This window comes from Megalopta genalis, chromosome 3 (genome assembly GCF_051020955.1).
Source record: "Megalopta genalis isolate 19385.01 chromosome 3, iyMegGena1_principal, whole genome shotgun sequence".
Taxonomy (NCBI): domain Eukaryota; kingdom Metazoa; phylum Arthropoda; class Insecta; order Hymenoptera; family Halictidae; genus Megalopta; species Megalopta genalis.
In genome coordinates, this window is record NC_135015.1 from 8,623,755 (window position 1) to 8,649,374 (window position 25,620).

General features: G+C 42.1%; 2 protein-coding genes across 3 annotated transcripts in view; one reads left to right on the forward strand and one right to left on the reverse strand.

Annotated features, from left to right (window-relative positions):
- LOC143259047 (tRNA (guanine(6)-N(2))-methyltransferase THUMP3) overlaps window positions 1-2,630 on the forward strand; it is a 100,499-nt gene extending 97,869 nt beyond the window's left edge. The window contains exon 11 of the transcript XR_013032902.1: window positions 1,396-2,630. The gene's annotated coding sequence lies outside the window, so the exon portion shown is untranslated. The remainder of the gene's footprint in view (window positions 1-1,395) is intronic.
- Window positions 2,097-25,327, reverse strand: LOC143259046 (uncharacterized). Of its 2 annotated transcripts, XM_076519845.1 has the most exons (6): window positions 24,168-25,327; window positions 23,195-23,251; window positions 22,981-23,085; window positions 21,217-21,920; window positions 18,455-18,505; window positions 2,097-18,361 (listed from the first exon to the last, which is right to left on the reverse strand). In XM_076519845.1, the coding sequence occupies exons 1-6, from the start codon at window positions 24,250-24,252 to the stop codon at window positions 17,606-17,608; spliced, it is 1,758 nt and encodes a 585-aa protein (XP_076375960.1). In that variant the 5' UTR covers window positions 24,253-25,327; the 3' UTR covers window positions 2,097-17,605. The 2 variants fall into 2 exon arrangements, with proteins under 2 accessions (XP_076375960.1, XP_076375961.1); XM_076519846.1 differs by lacking the exon at window positions 18,455-18,505.
- Between the last annotated feature and the right edge of the window lie 293 nt (window positions 25,328-25,620).

Here is a 25,620-nt window from a genome sequence, read left to right on the forward strand (position 1 = left end):
CAGTTTATACTGGTGTAAAAAGATCGTACCGTAGAAAGTTGATACCAAAAAGGAACTTTGCGCAGATGTATGCGCAGTATTGCTACTGCAACACTCGGGTAACGTGTCTAATCGTTTCTGCTATCCAAAACCGTGTTGTACAAGAATTTCTGAGGTTGTTCTTGTAATTAGTAAAAAGAGCACGTTAAAACCGAGTTGAATTACCGTTATACGAATTATCGTGTAACCCAAGCACCGTGTTCTTCAAAGGTTGTCCGTAGTAATCACGATCTGTATTCTATTCAGCATTCGAACACTGCATAACAAGATTCGATTACATATGCTTACGAGAACAGCACCGCTCTTCCGGAATATTCGCTTAGGCAGAGAGGTTGGCTGTCAGGTTTCGATGCCGCTCGCAATGCGTCTTCGTTCCGTCACCTTTGAACAGGGCTGCATGAAAAGCGAGAATAGAAGCCAGATGAATGAACCAAGCGGCTCGATTTCATTTGTCTTCCGTCGTTACTTCGTTCGACCGGCCAAGTCACAGCGAATTAAACGGTCTGCTACGTTTTACCTAGCTCCACTGTCGCTGGACTCGGACGTAAACAAATGGAACACGGTCTCGCTGGATTCCGTTTCTCCAGCCGTTGGAACAAGACAGGAGCGCGCGAGTTCGCAATTTGTAAGTTTCAAGAATACTCCTCCAGGAACTCGGACTCGCAAATTGCAATTCGCAACCCATCCGAAAATCCGAGGGACCGCGTGTTCGTTTAGAAAGTGTTCGGAACAGCTGCAACTGCATCCATGAAACATGAAGCGAACGTTTTTCACGAAACTATTATTTATAACTAGACTGCGGATTTTATGCATTTATGCAAAAATTTAGTAACAAAAACGTATATTGTTTTCAATCTGCTAGAATTATTAAACAAAGGAAGAACTTCATCCCTCTTTTTATTTCCCACAAAGATCCGCTGTCAATATCCAAAATCTAAAATTTTCTGAAGAAGCGAATCAAAGTCTGCAAAAATCCCTTTCAAATATCTACCAAAAATGAGAATAAATATAGAAGTAGTGAAAATAACTAAACTGCAGATGCTATGCACTCATGGCAAAAATGGTTAAGTAAAATTCGAAACAGTGAAAAAAATCAAGGAAACTAGGAATGTAATATATTAATTTCAAGTTATTAAAATTATTTCAGAAAGAGACAGAATTGTACTTGATTCCTATATCTTGCTTAGGGTGCAAACAATTTGTATATTCTAATAATAAATAGGAGAATCTGCAAACAACCATAACGAAACTTCAGTGAAAAAATCCAATTACTATACCTTTGGTTATCCAAAACTTGTCTTCACTATTTTCATCGATGAATAAAATCGCGATGATTGTTTTAACTTTTTGTTTCAGAGTGCATTCGTGGATTGGTCCAGAGTGGCGAGATAAGGATCGTTCCCGATCGCAGAGATCAACGCGAATCGATCCACGCATGCTCGCTCCCTAGCAGATAGTCGATGGGAAAAAAATCTGGAATTCCCAGTGGGTGGACCAGTTCTGCGTCCCCGAAGATAGCAGCGTGGTGTCCTTTCACGTTACGCGCAAAACTCGCTCGTTCAATGCGAAGTCGCAATTCACGATCGCAGCTGCGGATCATCGAGCCGCCAGACGTTTCACGTTCCTTCCAAATGGACGCACGTCAATAGCGATGACGTTCGGATAATGCGAAACGCATTGTTCGCTAATTAATCAATCAATAGATCTAGTAGTTCGGAAAATTCTTCGCGTTTCGAACGGGTTTTAATACCCGAAATTTCTGTTTTGATTTAATTAATTTACCAATTAATACCGCCAAAAATCCAGAAGCATGCTGACCGTGTTTGAAAATCGAAAACGCTCTATCTTCGCGTAGAAATGAGAAAATTCGAAGAAATGTGAGATGAAATGGTCGAAGCGTGTATTCCAATTGAAAACGAATAAATTAGTGGTGAGCCAATCCGAAGATGGACACGAGGGAATCGTAAGTATGTGTCGCCTCCGCGCGATGAATTATAAATCGTGATGATTGATAATAATTAAATGCCGGGAGACGATGCGAAAGGAGAGACACATCGTTCCATAATTTAAATTTCTTTTTATTTCCGAAGCGTTTATGCACATATAACGATCAACGGTGTAACAATCCTGTTGCTGCTCTGTGTCGCAACATCACACACTCTCATCCTTTCTTTTTGTTTCTCTGTCTTTCTCACACACGTTCCATGTACTTTGTATTCCGCATCCATTCCCTTCCACTCTTTCTTAACAAGCAACATCCATTTCCGCAATTCCTTCGATACATTTCTCCGTCGCGATGCGAAGCAACCGATAGCCAGCTAACCATCTTCGTCGTTACGTAATACACCGATCGCTCGTTACACGTAATTTTGTAATCGAGCAACGAATCTCGCAATGAAATCGTCGCGGAGATCTGGCCGCCGGGTCAGGATGAACGTTCGTATATAATACTGTTCGATTCGGCTTCGAATGAAACGCGGTTTACACTGTTCGCAAATGTTTTCGTTGAACGTTCACACCGACGCCAAGGTACCGCGACGTTTCTTCAGAAAAGACGAATAAAAATCCTGTTTTACAATCTCGGAGATAAAGCTTTCTCTTTCTCTCTCTCTCTTTTTCTCTCACACACACTATGTCTCTCTCTTTCTTAAGACTCGAATACGAAACGTTAGGAGAGTACTGAAGAATTCGAAAGAGATAAAGGTTAAGAGTGAAAAATGTTTAATCTACGAATGTCTCTGGTCTCCTCGAAGCACCGAGGATCCGCGCAGACTGATGAACGATAATATTCTTATAAATTATACTATTGTACGCTCACAACCTGTTGAGTAAACTGAACCGCTTGAGAGGACTCGAAACTATTTAGTGTGTTCAAACACAGAACGAGGATTGTTTCATGTATAAAAATCTTTGTATTATTATTCTAGAAACGGATATTAATCGTCTTACGACGTTACGGAGGTATAAAAAGGATCGTTCGATACAAAAAGAAGCGCGGGAACTCGGTTGTCAGGCGCAATTTCCACTAGCTGCTAGCAGTGGACGTCGAAGTCCAGAAATCACGGCTGAAACACAACTCTCTGGCTAAACTAGCGATTCTGAAGTATCGATGTATAAAACTTTCTCATTTATCTCGCTAATATCTACGGTTTAAAAAAAGAACGAACCCGTTCCGGCTGCTATGAAATTTCAACGTGCGCCGCCATCTTGTATAAAAACCTGCGAGCGACGGAGTCGGTATTCTTGAAAGATATCGGTCCGCCGATGCTCGTGTAAGTATCGCTAAGCCTTCGCCGTGAGAAGTATTCGTGTCTCACGGTTCTATTACAGGAAATAAATAAATTCTAACACCACTATTCTGTATATTCGTAGAAAAGAAATGATTAAAATTGACAAGCCTCTGTTCACCAGTCTACCACGTGGCGGTCCTCGGCCTCCGAGGCGCTTCTACAAGTATCCTATTTAATTTGAACTCGAATGTCTCGGAATGAACGGTGAAAAATGATCAATGAGTTGCTCGGAACCCGTACGATCTATAAAAATCTAAAAGTTTCCACGGTATGCGGCGGAAAGCATCGATCCGCTCGAGCGCGTTTTACATGGTACAGGGGATCCGATGACAAGTACCAAGGAAGCTGCTAAGAGAAACATGGAAAACGACCATTACACCGTACAAACACGCCCGTACGGCGCTCTCTATCTGATTCACTTATTGCGGAGAGGTGTTTCTTTAGATATAAACATGCTAAATACCTGAGAGAAACGCGATCGCGAGCGTGTGTCAGCACGCGCCGACCGGTTGCGTTAAAGATTACTCCTTCTTCCCTTTTCTCCTTTACATAGATACAACATCAACGTTTCCGTTGATTATTACACGCAATCGTAACCCCGACACGATGGGAACACCGTGGACGGAGACGATAGTCTCGATTCACCGTCGATTTGCGTTTTCCAAACAGACGATCTCTTGTTATCATTGGTGAGACTGTACATCTTAATCGAACTTACGGTATTCGTGATCGGTAGACTGCGGATCTCGTGTCTGCGAACTATAGTCCAGTTTCATAATCGTCTTCGCGTTTTATGCTTCATTACTCGCAGATCTCGTTTGTTTCAATCGCCGTCGGTACGCACTTTGTCGTGGGTCGTTTGGAAAGTGCTTTTGTAATCTTTTATACGAATTTAATGGAAACGAACTCTACGAGGTCTGAAACGAGCTTTCCGAACAGCCTAATACAATTGAAACTGGACGCATCTTAAAACAATCGTGGCGCGATTTATGCCGTCATATAGAATAGGATAGCGCACTTTTAATAGAAGATTCGCATCGACACGAAGCCGCGCAGCCCAACGATCAGCAGACGGCCTCTAAACGCTATAACCCTCTTTCGATGTGAACTATGGTATCATTCGCCAGTCAACGTCATTCTACTCGATTAATAAAAAAATATGTATGAAATATTGCGAAATGTACAGATCGGGTGTGGGCCTTATCCCTCGCGGCCGCGTCCAGCGAACGCGGACCGCGTCGTGCACTGTATATAATACAAGGAGTTGGTCGCCACTGCGAGTCAAAAAGTGAGTGTCACGGTGATTTATGTCGCCGGTCGCACGGTTGCACACTTATGAGCTAGGCTAATCGTAATTCTTTCTTCTTCCTCCAGTTCTGGCGCGCCGACGGGGAAGGAAGCGCGCGCCGAGGATCGTGTACACGTCCGATTTCAAAAGCCGGCCGACACACTATTTTAAGTGTACTTTCTAATTTTACATTCCGGCAGATTCCCTCTTCTGTTCGGCTCTTCCTCGAAAGAAAAGTCGCTTACGGGGGATAATTGGTTTCAAAATAGCCCGTCGAGCTTGTCCTCTCGTGATTCGAGAAAAAAGCCTTACAGTGTATACGACCTTCGCGCGGAGTTTTCCTCGCGAACCCCGTTGTCTTTGTCGGGGCTATTGATTTATGAGATACCTGGGACACCTGGACTCGGCTTGAACCAGTTCGACAAGTAAAACTGTTTCAAACTAGTCTGCAAAGGTTCTGACTGAAACTGTTGCAAAGAACTTCGATAACCCTTGCAAAGAACCGAAAAGAGGTCGTCGACGAATCATTTCTGGACCTCTTTGCAAACGAGAAATCTTGTTGCCGGCATTTATCTCTAGGTTTCACTTTTCGCGATACAAATCGCAAAAACGTTAAAGCTGTTTCTATATAAGGACTTTGTAAAAACTATGCGTGTATACAGGAATCCACAGCTGCAATGATTAATGGTACTATGACTAGACTGCGGATCTTTATGCAAAATAAAGATTGTCATGTTAAATTATAGCAGAACAGAAGTTGAACAACAATATATTTCTTCTTTGAACACTTTGAATAAATTAAGTATACCGTAAGAACATTCTTAGATTCTTCTTATTCATCTCGCTGGTTAATATTTCACTTATTCGATAATGACATAAATGCATAAAATCCGCAGTCTGATTATGACGATAAATAATATAACTATAGTCAAAATAAATCGATAATTGTAACGTTTGTCTGACGCGTTGTCAAATAAACAAGAAATCAGCCTACTTTCTCTTTGCAATATTTGGGAAATGTGAGTGTGACTTTATGCTACTGAAATAGTTGCCGCGTGCGCGCGCGCGCGCGATTGTTTGCATTTATACTGACTCGACTCGTTTGAGCGTGTTACAGTCGTTACGTGTTGTGAACGTGGTGTACAGAGTGCTCCGAAAGCAAACGTAGACTTACAAATGCTAGGTGCGTGAGTTAGAGTCTTGTAGACTAATTTACGTGTTGAAGATTATTTTCTCGCAGTATGTAAAAACTATTCTGAATAAAATGTTGTATAAACGACAATAGTCTCGTTCCAAATACTGAAAAGTATTGCAAGATTTTCTGGATGTCTTTCTTCTACATATAAATTATAAAAAGTTTTTGAGACTTCGGTTTAACGAGGTTTACCCTCCAGTATAAACGAACTTACTATCTACTTTTGTGGCTACAGATGTAGAAACTCGAGCAACTGAACACTCTGTACACTTTGATGATTTGGAATCCTCAGGGTCGATGGCATACAATCTTTAGGAAATTATGCTCCTTGCTGAATCTTTCGAGTGTAAACTGTTCCCTTATCCTTACTGACTTTTCCCTAACACTTTCTCTCTATATATGAGTATCATAACAACAATGTGGATGGTGAGGTTTTCTATTAGGTTTTCTAGCAGTCTGTTTGACTGCTCTTCTTTATCCTACTCTAAATTGGTGTTCGAACAGATATCATAGATGACACATTCACAAAACGTATATGTAGACAAGTTTACGCATGCAAGTTGAACTTGGACAATCCTCCTTAAATCAGTTTAAGGCTTTTTAAAATTAAAAAATTACATTCTTTCGTAATGATTATCTGCACATATAATTACTATTATTTGGAGTAAACAATATATTTTCTACAATCCAAAAAAATTTGGATTTTCAAGAATTATAAAATACTGAGTAAAGTTAAAGAAAAAATGAAGTAATTTTATCATTTGTGCGAATGTCGAAAAAAAGTTCGCGCTGAAGAACTGATGAAATATTTTTGAAGACGTCAATTTCAGGAAAACACAATTCAAAAATCGCCTTCTTACAGTCCTCATTTATAGTGCTCATGATTCACTAGAATTTTTAGATTTTTAAAAGTCCAAAAAAGACATTTTGTGGTATAGTATTATTTAGTATTTGTTGTATAGTATTATGTCTGATCAGACCAGGAAAGGTATTCAAAAGGAAAAGTACCCAGGATCTATGAAAACCTTAGTACAGCCCTGGTACGGGCTCATCATCCCTAATTTATGATACAATAACGTCATTATACCTTCGAAGATAGTTCTTTCAGAGAATACAGCTTACACCTTCAAGCTCCAACAATAACTCCGTAACCAATTACGTTTTTCCTCGGGCTAGCTCGAAATCTCGTTTAAATAATAAACCCAAGCACAAAATGGGGATCTAACAGCCCGGGAACACGTGTTTCATCGACGACTTTGTGCCGGATAACGAATTACTCGCAATCAGCCAACGGGTCACGACATAGCGATCGTAATTACGGGATCCCGGCTTTATCGAGAGCACGAGTTTTTTTAATCAGCCGACTTGATTCTTCGGCCGGAATCGAATTTGATCGCGCCGTGCCTCGAGCAACCAGAAGGGAACGCTCGAACACGCGATTTTGCATAAGCTGCTGCACGGCTTGCGCTCACCAACGCAAAAGTGAAACTATGTACAATAATCGAGAAAGGAAGCGGTTAATTGATGCTTTCTTCTGCTTCTGTTCCTCACCGGTTAATGATATGTGACGACACAAGCAACCGTGTTCGAATTTGTACCAACGTTACAGCGCATTCAGACTTTCACGGCATTGATCCGCGAAATCCACACTATCCGAGGCAGCTGGGTGCCGTATTTCGTGACCTTTGTCGAGAAACAATCGAATAACCACTTGAGATCACTGTTTATCGTTTTCATAATTTAGTAGCTCCTTTTCACTTATTACGGTCAAACCCGTAAAATTTGTGTCGGGATAATATTCTTCTTTAATTATTTCCTAGCAATAACCGAAACTATTTGATTTCATCGCTTACATAATGCACGTTGCAATAGGAGGCTATGCATCTCGTTAAAAATACTATCTAAACGGAAACGAGTAAGTCATTTTTATCTAAAAAATAAATACGTTGTGCGAGTTGCAGTTTAAACCATAATCTTCCTATAGGAAAAAATCGTTTCGTTTCCTAATTACTTTTAGTACACCCATATTTCTTCATTATAGCCTCTTCAATATCGAAGGTCGTTCAAATAACGTAAATGAACGCTAGGGATGCTGAAAGTCTAAAGGAAAACAGTTTAAACATCGACAATTGTTTTGGCTCGACATCGTTGTTGTGTTGAAGCGAAAGTACAGTCGCTCCACGTTACGTTTCATTTCGTAATTGCTATTTCATTTCGTAATTGCAATTTCATGTGATCTCAAGTGGGGTGCAGCAATTATATTTCAACTACATTTAATATCCATCGCATCGGCTCTCAATCGACAAAATTCTCCTTTCGCAAGCGTGTTCCAGCCACGAAGGCTCGGGCAATATTAAATCACAATACTCCAACATCGTCCGGCAAACCACGACTTACTTCGCGCGGAAACAGACTGAAAATAAAGAACGGGTGGAAGGTGATAACGGACTGAATGAACAGAATCAACTTACAAATAAATATAAAACGTATATTTAAATTAAATGCCACAAAGTATCTTGTCTTGCGTCGCGAACAAAGACGGAGCTTTCTATTTGGCTCCTTTCCTCCGCGTGAAATTACAGTACTGAAGGAACGACGAACGAACGTGTTAACGACGCGCGTAACCGCGAGCGCTTCGCGAACCGGAAGCGATGCGGTTCCTCAAGTTTGGAGACGACGGATGCTCCGCTTTCGAATGCAACAGACCAACATCCTTCATTCCCCGGCAACAATTCACTCCGCAACTCGCTGTCGATCGTGTAAAGCAATGGAAATTGTATTATGCCTCGAGTACGAATATCTGTGGAAACTTGGATTTTCGTAGTCGCAACATCGTTCAAAAATATTTGGTCGATTGTTTAACACCGAAACTCGTATACGTATAAACAAATGCGTATCTCATTTTTGTGATTCAAATCAATTCACTCGTGTATGTACAAATTCGAAAATCACGTAGAAGTATAATTGTTTTTATAATTTAGGGTTTTTAATCATTTTTTTTTAGAACTTTTTCACAGTTTTTATAGTTTAGAAAATAAACGACTGAGGAACTATTAGGACAAAGTAGACATCTTCATGTTACTAGAAATTGTGCAAACTATTTTGTACCGTGAACTGTCACCGTCTATTTTCGAACGATAGTATCTACGTAAAAAATATTGGTCAAAGCGATTTGTCATGTATTATTAAAGAGAAATTCAATTCTGATTTTCGTTTAAGGATCTCTCTAAGCAATGAATATGTGAAAGTACTTAGTTCGGGGGATTGGTTTTTGCTTCGATGTGACCGAACTATTGCTAAACGAATTGTCACCAGCGTGTGAAAACTGAAAAGGTACGTAACTTGTATACCCTTGGTGGACAAGACGCAGCGAATTCGTAAATACAATAAGCTTGTTGAGGACTGACTCGTGCTAATGCGGCTAGACCTAAGTAGACCTCGCTAGTTTCAAAGTTCCTGGAAACTGGCAAGAATTTGGTAACCGTACAGAGTTTCGCCAGGCTGTTGCTCGCTCGAAGCAAGGAAACAATTTTTGTTCGCTCTGCCTGTTTGTTCACACCCGACAATGAAAAATCAATCTTCCCTCGAATATTCGGCTAAACCTTTTTTATGCAGATCCGGTCACTTTTGCATTTTATCAATGCTCAAAGTTCGGTCGCACACAGTTTATTGGCTGTACGAATAAGTGTAGTGAGACTTTAATAAAACTCGAGGCACGGTTCAAATTTTAAATAACTTCGAGAAAATTGATGTTGGATGTTAGGTACAAACATTGAGAATTGTTTCAACAAAATAAATCATCAACGGAAAGAAGTCCGATTGAAAGCAGAGCACGCTAAAACTGATTCGCTATCTTATGCAAGGCGTCGCGACGTAACAAGTTCTCCGAGGAAAATTACTTTTATTGGAAACTAATGAAAATCGATTTTCAATTGGCGTACACTCTACGAATACTTTATCACAGTAATATCCTAGCAATAACTTTATATTCCATTAACGTTGATGCTCTACTATTTCTCGGCACGTCAAAAAATATTCTCGCCTTCAACTAAACTCGAATTCTCCGCGTCCAGTTCACCAAGCATTATAGGACTCCGGTTGCAAATTCTCCGTCAAATGTACAATACACCGTCGTCTCCATTCTTTCGTAAGCGTACTCAGTCTTATGCTATCCAAACACCGTCCGGTGCACCGCAGCTTCACGCGGATTCATTAACGACAGGATGAGAACGAGAGGAAACGACTGCCGCCGATGGTGTGCCGAGTTCTCGGTCGGTTCAGTGAAATCGAACGGGAAAACGCGAACGTCGCGTCGATCTAACGTAAAAGTGAAACGAAAAATCGGGAAAGAAGAAACGGGGTTTCGCGTCGTGTTCGGTGGTTCGTGGAGACGATGCTCGTGTCGAACGAAGCGGTGGATATGCTTCGGACGTGAGTCCGACGAAATTATTGCTGCGCGATCGCTCAGTACACGACTCTTCTATTATTGCTCTGCGAATGAAAAACAATATTTCTCCGGATGGTCGTGACACGTTTCCGATCGAATCGATCTCGAGACCATCGACGAATCAATCGATCGATTTCTCGCCGAAAACCAGATCTCAACGCAACGAAATCATTAATTGACGAAACGAATCTTTCTCCCTCGACGATCACCGCGTTAACCATATTTGGACAAAAAAGTAACCCGACGACTAACGATTGTAAACTGTTGGTTATTGTGACTAATTTATAATAACTTTAGTCCAAGACTGCGGTTAACCGTCCGGTTTCCAGATCGAATGTCGGCGTTTCGAGGGTTGGTCTCCGGTTCGGGCGGAAATCCATTGACTAATTAATCGACTGGCTCGACGTTCGATACCATTATTGTTGTCGTCGCGAGATGCTACGTCACCCGACCGCAACGAAACTTGCTCGGTGCTCGCGCAAAAGAAATATCGACCGATGAACACTGGAACACCGTGCGGTACGTACAACCGTCTAGAAATGACCGTACACGTGTATCGTGCATGCGCGCAGCGTTTTCGCCTGTCGCAGCATGCACAGGGCACTTGTTATGTACAGAAGATGCTCGCTTGTGCTCGATGGAACTGATGTAGCGACTGCCAGGGACACTGTCAAATGCCGAACGGTAGGGCCATGCGGTGCAGGGGGCATCAATTAGTTAGGGATATACACCTGAATGCCTCCACAAAGTAAGAAACACTTTGACTGTTGCGGTAGAGCTACATAATATGGCGAGTGGGCTATCGATTCGGTGCTGAATCTGTGTCTCTGTGCCAAAATTGGTGGGACAAACACGGTTGTGAACCAAGTGTGCGAAATTTTCACGTACAACTTCGATCAATCCGCATTTGTCCATCTTGTGCTTCTTACACCGTTCCATTAGCCAATGATAACGCGAATCATTTTGCTGATATCCTATCTCGCATTTTTAACGGAGCAATGTGTTTTATCTTTCTTCTATCATTTTCTCAAGTTAACATGGATAATCAAATTAATTTGTTATGCGCTAATTCGACAGTCAACGTGTCACTAGCGCGTTCCCGCGGTTAGTGGGACCTCTTTGATTTGGCAACTCGTGTTCAATAAAAGTACCGTTCGTCGCATCGCCAGTGTCGCTAGAAACTCACTACACGCACTCCACCTCACGCACACCGTAATAAAGCCTGTGGTGGGTGTAGTCGAACGTAGGTTTTCGTTCTGATATAGAATGCGAATATTTGTTCTTACACAACGAATTTCTACGTCAACGCGAAATGTTTTACTATGTCTTGTCTAATAAGATGGCAACTGCTGCATTTTATCTCGAACCGAAATGGAAGAATTAATACTTGCACAGCTTTCGCGATTACGTTTCAGTTTTCGAAAATAGACTCCCGAGGTGCTACGACGATCGCAATGCTTGTCTGCCTAAAAGACGAACACGACCATCGAGATCACCGATGTACTTCGGGTTACCTTTTCCGAGGAACAGCCTCAAACTGGCGTACGAAATTAAAGTAAAATTTGTGAACGATCACTTTAAGAAGAAGACGGTTCGTGGTAACTTTTGGATCCGCATTCTGCATCAGTTCCCATTTTTGGTTGCGCCTGCACAATTTCCGGGTACAGCGCAAGTACATGGAGGCTCGTGCGATCGTATAGTGTTTTAGAGCTTTCGACGCAGGCGATTTCGCTTATGCTCACTATCCTCAACTTCAATAGTTTATATTTATATACGTATATATATAATATATACTTATATAGAATTTATCGTTATCATAGGTACGCGGGTAAATTGCTTACGCGATTTATGTACAAATTATCACGGTTTCAGGTAGCCGAGAGGGTTATCAGTGATGTCACCGAAAGCGATTCAGCGTATCGGTCCGGGATTTTGATTCCCACTCGTGGAATTAGCGGTTTTAATTAGCCGTATCAACCTAAATTATTGCTACCTCTTCTTCTATTTGCTTCGAACGCGGATCGATCGATCGACGGATCCGGTTGATTCACCCCGAGTGTGTCTAGACGGTTCCTACAGTCACTAGTTTATCATTAAGGCGAAATTTTATGGCTATTAAATCGTAAGGCGAAGTAGTCGTTTATATGGTCGATGAGAGTGAGGTGAGTCGTTCCACGGTTACCATCGATCGACGAATCCGTTATCTCGCTTGTGACACGATTACCGAACCGTATCATCGATTCTGGACCGATACGAACCGATCTTCTCGCCTCAGAACAGCGATTAATAACGTTCTTACAGCGTATCGTTTATACAGCGCGGCGAAAACGGAAACTCGGCTCAATGCGACACTTCTCCGCGTCTCTTCGTCCTTAACAATCCATTCTCCAACGCGTTTCAATACATTCGCACGCGGTTGAGTCACCCGAACTCGCAACGAATCGCTCGCGAACCGTTTCCTGCCTAAAAAAGAAATCCTCGCAAAAGTCACGTTATCTCTACAAAAACAACAAATAATATCAGCTGATCGATTGCTCATCTTCATTTCACACCGAAGCATGAAGCTTCATTTTAGGATACCCCTAACCATCTGCTTTATAATACCATCGCACCGACCTTCCGAGTAAGTGCGAACCTTACAACGAACCTTGATTTCCCATGAGAATCACGCAAGATATAAAACAACGGGTGGTATAATATCTACGCTGTTGATTGGTAAGAATGCTCGGCGAAACATCGGAATTGTACTGGTCTTTGTTGAGGTTTATTATGTTTTGCACGTTTACGCGAACGTTTAGAAGATCTATAATGTCGTGTAACTTATTGACTATTAATCCACGATTTTATATACAATTTACAGGAAACGTAAATGTGCAAAATTCAATAAACTGTAGTTTCTATCGCAAGTTGCATAGTATTATTAAGAAAGAACAGAAAGATCGTTTGCTCTTTTAAATTGGTCTGTACAAACATAAATTCATCAATTACGGTATACCAACTTAGAATCTGACTTTTGCTCGAATTATTTTCTTACACATCAAACGATTCACGAGGGTTCCGAGTTAGGCGATTCGCGAAACGATGCTCGCGAGATGTGAAACTCAACGACACACGATTGAAAACACGTTTGCACGGTGTATGTGTCACTCTATGCGCGGCCGAAATAAACGCGAGCGATTCCCTCTTCGCATATTTTTTTTGCATCTATTTTATGCTCACCTCGCTCGAAAATCGCGGAATCGAACGACCTCGAGTTTTTCGACCTTTTTCGTTTTTATAAGAGTTGGGTGGGCCGCCTAGTCTCCCACTGGCGCGTCCGCACGATTTAGAATTATCTTTGCTAATTATTAATTAGTTAAATATCACAATCTATGATAAGAAGTCCATGTGTATGTGTATGTTTGCGTGTGTATATATATTATATATACACGTGTGTATTATGTATACATGTGTATGTGTATAGATACATATGCCACCTGTCGCGGCACGCTGGAAAAAAAAACAGGCGGCTCGCGACGAAAATTAAGATGTTGACACTGTTACAAAAATAAATAATTGTCTCGGAATTGTGTGTATGCTTGTGACCGTGTACGTGCTGTGCAAATATGCAGAGTGTTTTTGAACAGCAAGCTAATAGAATAGGCTAATAAAATTTACTAACAACAACGAGGAAGCTCGGTAGGCAAGGACCGGCAAACAAATCGTTTCCGAAATACTACGTTTCCCTATTTACAAATTCATCATACGAGACTTGAAAGTAAACTGACTTTCTATATCGGCGCGATTGCAGTCTCCATTCTTTTACATAAATATGAAATTGAATCGTCACAAAAAGATTCGTCATCGCAATAATCAAAATTGTTCGGACGTGTACAATAATTTTATACTCTTCAACTTCTTTGATCATAATAAAACTTAGAAACTTTTATCAACTAAAAATGATCCCTTTCTAATATACAAACAAAAATATAAATTTCATTAAATGCAAATTGTTCTTTTTTGATATATGAACGAGAACATTGTCATAGAAAAGTTAAAAATTCATCGAATAACGAGCACGCGCACAGAGCTAATTTACTTTTCCTCACTGTGATACTGATAGAGAGGAAGTATTAATTTGTTTATTATATCATCATAAGTTTAACTCTATCGAAGACGCGCGATAATTGATCCATATATCGCTCATTGGAATAGCAGAGGCCCAACTGATTCGGACTCTTTACAATTACGAAACTCTACTTCACAATGAAACCAAAATTTCGCGAAACGATGAGTTTACGATCCGTGTTCTTCTCGAGGGTTTTCCACTCTTATCAACGAGTACCGGAAACAGTTTGCCGCTTGCAGTTCAAAGGCACCCCGCACGTCGAGGGACAGTTACCGTTAATTAATATCGCCTGCTCTATCCCGGCGAGACAATGCCCGTGCAATTTTGAGAGCTCGCCGAGAGACGCGAATGACGCCGGAACGGAACACGGTTATCCTAAGGGAACGAAAAACTAAATCGTCGTGGCACGGGAACTTAATTGATCGCTAAACACTTTGAACTCCTAGATACAATGTACACGTGGCGAACAGAAGCGGAGAGAACCGTGGAGAAAAAAAAAATTAACGACGGTGCGCACCGAGTGTATGCGGCTATTTATAATAGTATTTATATATGTATACGTAAAAATATTGAAGAGATCGTTGATCGATAAAAAAAATATATGTATATATGTATGTATACTATGATATACGTATGTACAGGCGAGACCCTCCGTTCGCGGACCGAATCATGAAGCATGAGTTCCAAAGGCTACATCTCGGCGAAGGAGAACCCGATGAAAACCGCGACCGTGCATTTTTATTCAAAGTGGCCAATTACCACTGAGACTTCGGAGTATGCATCTTTTAGGATATCCTCTTTAAGACAACCTTTCCTCGCAGCGATAAAGATACCTCGGGTTGCGGAGACGAAGAAAAGCAGCCGTATAACCGTAGAAAATTCTCGTCAGACGAATAGAGTATTATATGACAAAGAAAATCAGAAATTTGATTAAAAAATTACACCGAGCGACCTCTGCGAATTCTACGTTAATTTTCAGGATGCGATCGTGAAGACCGTTCTCGAAGCGGATACTTCTTGTTAACAGATTAAAATCTTCCTATTTGATTCTTTGTGGTGTGATCGTTTCGCGATTGTATAAAAATAGGCTGCACGCTCGCAGATTTTCATCCTGATCTCGCATACTCGACATACTCTTTTACGTCCGCGCGGGACTTCCTTCAGTCCGATCGGACCAACGCGACTCTGTTCGACTATTGGGCTATTTACACGACAATGATCCCTATGGTTCTCTGTTATCTCTATTTACAATAAAAGTAGCGTCTCCGAAATGCACTCGGCGGGCTCGTCGAGCGTACACTAGCAACGCTAATTTGCGAGTGATCGACGTACTATACACGAATCCGACGAACCTGTACACGGGATCCGATATCCTACCGATTCATCGTACCTTCCGAAAACGAAAATCACGGATAACTGTCGCAAACGCTAGCGGCCCTGTCCCGGATCAGACTGCGGGATCAAATGCAACAAGAACCGAACCTGTCCCGAGTGAGAAACCATATGGTCGACGGTGACGACGTAATAAGGTACAAGTCTACCTAGTAAACGCATGATTCGAACGGCTCACCTACTCTATTATGCCATTACCGACGACCTAATCATCGTTTCAACTTAGGATCAGAGCAAAATACCGAAGAGCTATCACACTTTTCTTAGGAACTCAACAAAATTTCTGATTGGCTTTGTTCTGTGGCTCTCAAACTTTGTTGCACGCAGTCCTTTCCTAGTTCTTTTCTTTTTTTTAGCTAATCAATCAAATTTTGCAGTATCGCGTTTGCCGAATTTTAGAATCGTAAACAATTGAGAAGCGCGAGAAGTAGAGTATAAACTGAAATTAACACGTTTGGAAACTGCATTTTGTAGCGTGATCGAATAACCGCCGCACGATATATAGTTGTTGCATTAGAAAAGGACAAGAACGAATTGCTTTCAGTTATCGCCGTTTGAGAAACTAAGTTGCTTATAAAAATGAGAATATCGTCGAGTTTATTATGAACGGATATGGTCCTGGTCGACGCGAAACGGATCGATAAGAGAGGATGTCCGTCGCGCGACCTCCACCGTCTTCGCCGTGTTTCGCTCTGACGTTAAGTTGAACGAATGACGGATGATGCTGCGATGATTTCGGTAAAAAGATCTGCGTCGCGAAAATGAATTTGTCAGTCGGTAGCCTGAGCTACTTGATGATGTAATACTCTGAGAGGATACGCTATTGTCGCGGCACTCGACTTCGCACGGTAAGAATACAGGGTGGCGCAAAACACGTGGTACGTACCGAAATTCCGACCAACCAATGAACCCGTTAAAAAAGGAAAAATAAATAATTAGGAGAATTCGATTAATTCTACTCGTCGTTTGTGGATCACAAACTTGTCGACCACGGGTCGCGAAATAATGTTACGTCCGACTTTCGTTGCTGGTACGCGTTGATGTCGGCCACCGCCGACACACATCAATTAAATAATACGATTCTAACTTTAAGGGAACGATAAATATTAAATTAATAAAAACGTCGGTCGACGACGATATATTCGTTCGTCTCGCGATTGGATCGCGCTCGTCCGGACAGACCACGAATTCTGGAACACCCTGTCGCAACGAGTAGCATCATTGATACAAGATGCCAGTCATTCAAGGATAACGACGTCGTTTCCGCACGACGTTCGCTACGAAATCGCGCGTCGATAGGAGAACCCGAGGAATGTTTTGCAATAAAACGCGAACTCGAAATGATTGGAGTCGCGAGCGCGGTGCTCGCTGCAAACAACAAAGATCGATCCGTAGTAAATTAGGAAAACCAACATTCCCATTCGCGAAGCCTGTTCTCGTCGGAACGAACCGAATCTACGCTTCTATTTTTCTCCCCACGGCGCGGTTCGAAATCGATCCTGTTCGTGAAAAGTTTCGCGGGAACGATCGCGGCGTAAGGTGCGCGTCGTATTCGCAGGCGACACGTGCGTAAGAAGAACATCTAGGCTCCGGTCTCGGGGCGTAATTTCATGCAGCGAACGATTTCATGATTCGAAAGACATTAGCCGCGCATTCCACCGTGCGCATGCTGACATCAATTTCACCCGTACATCAAGACTTGCCCCAATCTCGACGGGCCTCGGACCTAGCAGCTCGACGGCGGCGATGATGACGACCATGTAAAATAGGATGTCGAACGTAACAGGAGGTAGAGATAAACGCCCAGGGCGCACGGTCCTCAGCCCGGAGTGGGTGGGGTCTTATGTCAGTGAATATTAAAGTTGTACTGCTTACGGCTGGACGAGATACGGAGCCACCGGCTGACCGCCAGTGGCTCCGGGTGACAGTTCGACCAAGATATGTCCCCGAAATGGGGATAGGGCGAGGACGCTGTCGTGGCCTCGACCTGTATCGCCGTAGACAGCTCCTGCTGGTAATCGTGCTTGGTCCTCTTCGGTTGTCGTTGATTCACAGGGCTCAGGTGCGTCGAGTGGTTCAGTCTCTTGCCATTGATTTGAGGCGGGTGTTGTTGTTGTTCTAGCTGCTCCAGCTGCTCCAATTGCTCTAGCTGCTCCATCGGCTCGAATATCAGGCTCGGCATCGAGGCCTGTACCTGGTAGCTCCTGGACAACGGCGAGTGGACGATGTTGTTCGATCGTGGCAACTGCACGACCAACTGCGACTTCTCCTTGTAGACCGGCGAGTAGATGGTCGTGGCCGTCTCCGGATCGATCTCGACCGGCGTCTCTGCCTCCAGGACGGTCGTGACCAACGGTGGCTGTGTGCAGGTAGTTGGCAGTGTTGTTGGCACAACTGGTATCGCCGGGGACGTTGTGCTCGGTATCAGGGTGGCGACCGACGACGAGGACTCCTCGTTGGTGACCGGCAATGGAGAGAGCGACGGCAACACCACCGATATCGGACCCATCATCGAACTAGACTGCGAGGAACCGGTCGAGTTCACTATCGACGATTCCAGGCTCCTCAGCTCCTCGTTGGCGAAGTCCTCTTCGAGCTTAGTCTAAAAAAGAGAATCGTTGGCGACTCGCAATAAAAATCGTAGAGCCCTTACGAGGTGTTGGCGTTTAACTGCCCAAAAGAAACCATGCCTTACAGGTTTAGTGGAGCCATGCGGGGCCAGACACCGATAAAGCAAATCAACAGCCTGCAATAACAAAAACAGAAAACAGGTATCAACCGACACCCTTCTTGCTCGATCTGCTGTCGCAGCTGACTCGTCTGGGTCGATCGATCCATGTTTGTCAGCGACGCTCGTCTAACATACTTTTCATTCTTTTCGTTTAACTCTTCGACTAGATTCAGACATTTCAGTTTATCTTCCGTCTAGCGCGTCTTAAGAGATCTACGAAAACTGAGAAGGATATCGAAATTGGGTATTGACTGATACCTGATCACTAGACATCTTTATTTCGTCTAGGGCTCATTCGTGTTTCGAGCGAAGTCGTGGAACTGATTTCACGCATTCGGGATGGCTGTGATTACTCGTGTCGAGCCTCGAGATAAGTAGAGTCGTAAATTCTATTTGAAGAATCGTCGACGACGATTCAAATCGCGGCAATGTCAAATTCTCGAGCTCGATTTCAACTGCGTCTAAGCCTTTGCACTCGCCGAGTTTTCTCAGATCGTCGTTTATTCGGGAAGCAGTAACGATTCGAATTAACGCTAAACCTACCGCGGTCAAAGTGACCGCTTTCTTATTTTGCAATTCTGCAAAGTTCCGAAACTCTTTCGTGGAAAACGCTTGAATAAGTTATATTATTGGAGCAAGTTTTATAAGAAAAACTTTACAAATTCTAAATAAATTCGGTCTTCTCACTTTTCTGAAGCAGTACGTGCCAGTTAGTATTACTGCTTGGTAGAGGTTTAGTTTAGTGTTAGATGTAAAATGATATCGCGCGTCGAAAATAGTTGCTCCAACAGATATGATAATTACTGGCGATCTTTCCATGTAACCTGGAAGGGTCACACGAGTTGCTGACCAGGTTTGCGATGACCCTTCGGAGGGGACAGCAGAGTGCAAAGGTCCGATGATATTGCAAACGTGTTGCATCTAACTGGTGCCAAACGGCAACGGCCATCCCGAAAGTGTTACTATAATCCCAGGACTTTGATAATCAAAGTCTAACAGTTCTTCTTGTAACTTTTTTTATAGAATTGAAAATTTGCAGAAAAAATCGCAGTCTATTGATGGCGTTCTGGTCGACTGCGCGACGTCATGGCTCGACTAAATTTTGACTTGCACAATTTGCTGATTTACCGTGCCACCTGTTGTCCACCGAGATCTACTTTCTATGCTGGCGGTATCGAAGCGATCGATATCTCGATAGGTTCGTGGAGCCGGTGAGTATTACGGCCACGACGAGATTCGTACATTTCTTAAAGACGCCACGGAATCGGCGGAATCCGCCGTCGAATTGTGATGCGAATCTAACTTAGTTAAACGAGCAAACGAAGGAAAGCCTCTCCCGTTCGCTCATAAAATTTTCGCAACTCGTTAGGCTTCGCGAGATTCTCCGCGGTGACATAACATTAACAAGCTTTTTTCTACACTTTTAAGCTTTCCAAAGCCGTCGGACATTTCCATTCTGAAAATTCAGAATCCCGACAATTGCATGATCAAATTGTTTCCCACGGATCCGTGACGGCAATGGGTAGTACACACGGCATACCTATTGTTTCGAACATTTCTATGAAAACACACGAATCTGTTTCCGATTCCATTCCCGATTAATTAACAAATATCTGTTACCGAGTAGGTACGACGAATCGCGTGTTTGATGAAATACGATTGAAACATCGACGGGACAACGGCAAATTTAATTCAATTATAAGCTGGACATTCGACGATGTGCCTCGTCGTTAACAACGGAAAATGTACACACAACGCATAAGTATCCAACATTACCAGATCATGCAATCACTGTCACAAACGCACGATTACAGAAAGATGCTTAATTACCGAGAGAAAGAAATCAAAGAAAGGAACAGGATAATCCCGCAACGTAATCTGATCAAAAACTGTATTCGTCCTGTGCATTGATATTCTCACAAAAGCAGAAACGATCGCTAAAATTTCGTAACGCCGGAAACACGTCAGCATAAACGAGAGATGTTGCTGGATTGGAAAAAGATCATTTTTACTAAAGCGAATGGAAAACAGAGAAACTTTCGTTTCCTTTGCAGCATACCAATTACGGAAAATTTCAATGACGTAAGAGTTGGATTATCAAGATCTCAATCCTTTCGCTGCGCGCATCATTGTATTGAGACGCATTAATCATTCCCATAGATTCCTAACATTTTACATTTATTAATCTTGATGTATCTGCATCAAGAAATTCATTCGATCATTTTCAACTTCATGAAATGAAAACTGAATTAATTCAGCAACGAAGTAGACTAATAATTTTACCACTGAAACGGTTATGCAAATATTCGTAATTACAAAAAATCCAAGTCATTAGAATGCATTCATTGAAATTAGAATGATTAACTCAACATATCTATAATTTATGAAATACTCGGTTTCTGCAAATCCGGTGTTATTAATATTCAGTAGGAATCAATAATCAAACGAAAAGTCAAATAATCAACCTTTCAAAACTAGCAGATATTTTCCCACGAACATTTCCTCTATACAGCGAAAGGGTCGATAATTCAGTGAGCCGTAGTCCAATAAAACACAAGTTCAAAGTACTAGCGAACTGCAATTATCATGAGCGTGTACCCTATTGCGCAAGACAGCTAGAGAAGACGACTGTGCCTCGCGGAAAAAAACAACAGATCACACGGTGATCAGATCACGGATGCAACAGAGACAATCGTAAGCTATATAGGTTGATCGGTGGCTCTTACCTTTGGCAGTGGATACGTGTCTGGCAGCGAGAGAACAGGTGGTGAACTGGGTGCTTCCGTTTCGGCAGTTAAGCCAGGGGTGTTGGGTGTCAGAGGGTTTAGGCTAGAATTGGCCGCGGAGACAGTGACGGTGCCGGTGACAGTCACTTTCGCTGGCCTATTCGGCACCTCCTTCGAGGCCCGGTGCTCCGCGAGGAGCTTGTCGAAGGTTTTGCTCCGACCGACGACTGTCCGTCGCAGCGAGACCGTGTGCGCCTTGCAGGTGAGGGACCTGGTGCAGGGTTTACCGGTCTCCTCGTTCCAGACACCACAGTGCCGGTCCGGATCGTACTCGCGGTCCTTGAGCAACGACCGGTCTGTTTTGAGCCTCTTCCGGCGAGGTTGGCCCGCTGTTCCCGGGCTTTTCACAGGACTCGAGGACACCACCGATCCGATCGAGTTCGTCGTCTGCACCGGAAGCGACTCGAGCGGTGATCGAGGCGACGAAGCGACCGGCAACGACGCTGTCAGGCTCGTAGGCACTATCGGCTGCTCTCCAGCCCGTTTCACGCTCGTGTGGTTGATTTTGTTCCCGGTGGTGATCTGCGATGGCTGTTGCGTCTTCTTCAGCTTCGACACCTTGCAATACGGCGTTTTCACAGGAGGCTTTACGGCCGGGGTGGAAGGAGGCGGGAAAGTGACCGTGCCGGAAGGATGACGACTTTCTGTGGCAGAATATCGAGCTACGTTTAGAATATCGGAATCGGTGGGACCGAAACATTGAATGTTTTGACATCTCGGTCCGGCGAAAGCTGGGTCCTTCGTGACCCGGGAATTTATAATTAACACCGATGGAATTACTCCGGAATCTGGAATGCTCGTGTTGGAATTGCACAGTACTTTCCTTTGCTTCTTCAAGTTTTCCTCGTATTACTTCGGCATTTTTTAAAAAGTATTAATCAGGGGATCAATAATCCAAAATAATATCATATGAAACGAACAACATTCTCGTATAAAGTTTGTTTCGTAACGTAGAAGAGAGACAGTGTATTGTGGGTCAAATGTGACCCCGGTATCCTCCTTATTCAAAGATGTGTTCATGTATTAGTTTAATATAGTTACAAGAGAAGTCTGGTACATATCGATTTTTATGCATTTTTAGTATGATTCGTTGTTACAAAAATATCCGACGAGTTCTTGATATCTTTAGTGGTCCACTTGGAAATGGTGGAGCAAAATTTATATACATAAAGTTTGTGTACTTTTCAATAGAATTCACACATGGAAGCAAATGTAAAACATATTTTCGTAGTTTCTTATTAAATTTGAATTAAACTACAGCTTAAAACATCTTTTGCTACTATTAATATTTTCTCACGTTTTTTAATAAAAGATATTTTTCATGATAAAAATTCTTGTTGAATATTTCCTGAAGCATTTTACTATATCACAAGTGCATAGAAACGTGTGTTGCTTATCCGTATTCCTTTTTCAAGCTCATAACATTTTCTGCATGCCTAATATAGTTTTTATTAATCGATATCATGATGCGATGGGTCAATATATTTAGCACACTGCATAAAATAGCTTAATAATATTCTATTTAGGTGGTACTCCATTGGAATGCAAATTTTAATAGATGATGAGAGAATATATCCATTGAATCATGTTCCTATTCCAGTGGATTCGGAATCTATGTTTAAAATTATAATAATCTCTTGTGAAATGAAGCGTCCGGTTGGATATCAAAAGTAGCGTAAGAAATAATATAACTAAATAACATACCCATATGCTGAATAAGGGCTTGAGGTTTGACTATGGCATGACATGTTTCGCAAACAACAGTGTAAAAAGTGTCTCTTTCTGGGCAGAATCCATATAAATCAATGTCTGGAACAAAAAGTACTTATTATAGGAGAGTTGCAAGTTTTATGTGTGTATCTTGTATTTATGATACTGAACTAAAAACAGTACAAGCCAAATATTAAAAAATCTCTACCTTCTGCCGCAAGGCGTGTAACAGAGGTGGAGTGTTGACCTTCTCCTTCGTCATCACCTGAAACAAACCGAATCCTCTTATAGTACACTTAACACAACATTCAATGCACGATGAAAATATATTTTATATAAAAATCATTTAAAGTATATAATACATATCTCATTAACTCAATACGTACACCATAAGCATATAATTACAAGAAGAAAAAAAACGTGGAAAAAGAAATTACATCTACTTCTTTACTCAAATGAATGGGTCCAAATCTCTTTCACTGCATTCATAATTACAATATCAGAATGTATTGCAATTAACTCTATAACATTGCTAATATTAAATCTATAAAATTCTTCTCTGAAATTCTGCCATCATTCATCTTTATCATTCACAAAAGCAAAATGTGAAATAAAAAACACAAACTTCTGGGAAAACAGCATTTATTATGTTTACATTTCTTACATGCACAATCTTTCCACAAAATTTTTTCAGTCAAGGGACAAAAAGGACAGAAAAGCCGAATATAACAAATACAATAGTTATAGTGTACATATACGTAAATAATTCAAGGGCAATAGGATCAGCGATCGCGTCCGCTCGGGATCGTTAAACCGGGGGATCGAACGGGCGATCCATGTCAGACCGTTTGCGGGCCGTTTGTTTTTCATGGTCAGTATTCTGTTTCTGAATTACATAAGTGTCAAGAAAAAAAGGATGCGACGAGGCTCGCGTCGCTCGATCGCGGATCTAGATGCGATCAACATCGTCGGCCGATCATTGGCGACATTTTTTCCGGAGATAAAACGGTGCGAGGGGGGCAAACACGGTAACGTGACGGGCCGTGCGTCAAGTCCGCGAACAAAGGAGCATCGAAGTTGAGGTTAGGTAGACCGTAGCTGGACGCTCGCCGTTGTCGCGTTCCGGCCAGCGACAGCGAACGAACGAACGAGCTTCTCGATGATTATTGCAGCGCACTTACTCAACGGCTTGTCTCGTCCGATTCTTTCGATCCAGCTGGACCAGGGCTGGCCGTGAAAGAATGTTGGGCTGTCACTTCCCGACATTGCCAGTGGCGCTCGCGTTGTGAATGAAACACGATGCGATTTCTTATGTGTATATAGCGAGGCGAAAGTGTTTTGGGGGCCGGGCCGCGTGGACTGTCAGGTACGGCGGATCGCGTGCAGTCGTCTGCCTTTCCCTCGACACGCCGATTTCTCGGACACATTTAGCCCCTTTAATGAATTACGCGTCCCGTCTGATGAATGGAGAAAAAAGCTACCGTACGCGAATCCCGTCTGGCATAACCCTGTCGGGAAACATCTCCGGAACGGATCGAGATATATATGTATTTCGTTTCTTTTTTTTATGTCGCCTCTTGCTCGCCTGTACACCCAAGTACGAGTAACACGCTTCAGCGTACCGCACGCACGCACGGTTATTACTGAGATTCTCGCCGCTGCATTGGACAGACTGACCGTGACGTCACCGACGTGCATTACTCGTGCGCATCTGGCGCGGCGATCCAATCAAATGCCGCGACTCCCTGGACTGTATCGTGCCTCGTTGTCACATTCTATTGGCTATCGCGCGCCGCTCAGCAGGTGGATTGAAAATTTCAAAATTCTTTTCCGCTAATCGAAACTGTTTTCACCGCGAACCTTTCCGATTCTTATATTCGTTGTGACGAAATGACAACATTGCGTTCTACAAGGTATATCAGTATAAAACGCGCCCTCTTTAGCAGAGTTGAAGAGTAATTGAATATTTTGTCATAACAACTAATTACGTTTGCTTTGATCGCTTTAGATATTCATTCATTCCATTGTGATTGTAATCATTTATCAGAAACGTCATTTCATATTTACTGCGATCGTTAATTATTAACACAAGAACTACCGGTCACAATGGTTTCTAATTTTTTCTTTTATAGTTTATCAAATTACAAAAATGTTTCTGTGAACAATTTTTTGATAAACTTCTTTATTTAAGATACAATCTAAACGTTGTTATAAAATAATATACATCAATGGCGTTTAAGGTTGGGTAATTTTGGTGTTTATCAGATTACTTTTAGATCTTTCAAGGAGTTTTGTCACCAAAAAATTAGAATTCCTTTTGCTTCGAAATGTTTAGGATATATTTATAAGGGTTCTGAAAACTTCTACAAATTCTTCTGCTCAGGAAGAATAGTTGCAAGAGGTTGACACATTATCGACACGTTATCGAAGAAAATTAAGGAAAGTAATATTGCTGAACTAAGATTGATAACGACTTCAATTTGTAATAATTTTGATATAGTGATATTTAATGCTACAAGGAAAATGATTAAAACTAATAATCTGTATAAAATAAAAGTACATAGAAATTCGTCATCACCATATTAAGCATGTAGGAGAACTCATTAGGTGACACATGAACCTTGAACTTGTTTA

Coding starts and splice junctions, on each gene's coding strand:
- LOC143259046 (XM_076519845.1), bottom strand. CDS start 24,252: ATGTCGGGAAGTGACAGCCCAACATTCTTTCACGGCCAGCCCTGGTCC. Junction 23,086..23,194: donor TACACGCCTTGCGGCAGAAG/GTAGAGATTTTT, acceptor TTTTTGTTCCAG/ACATTGATTTATATGGATTC. Junction 21,921..22,980: donor AGCCCTTATTCAGCATATGG/GTATGTTATTTA, acceptor ATTCTGCCACAG/AAAGTCGTCATCCTTCCGGC.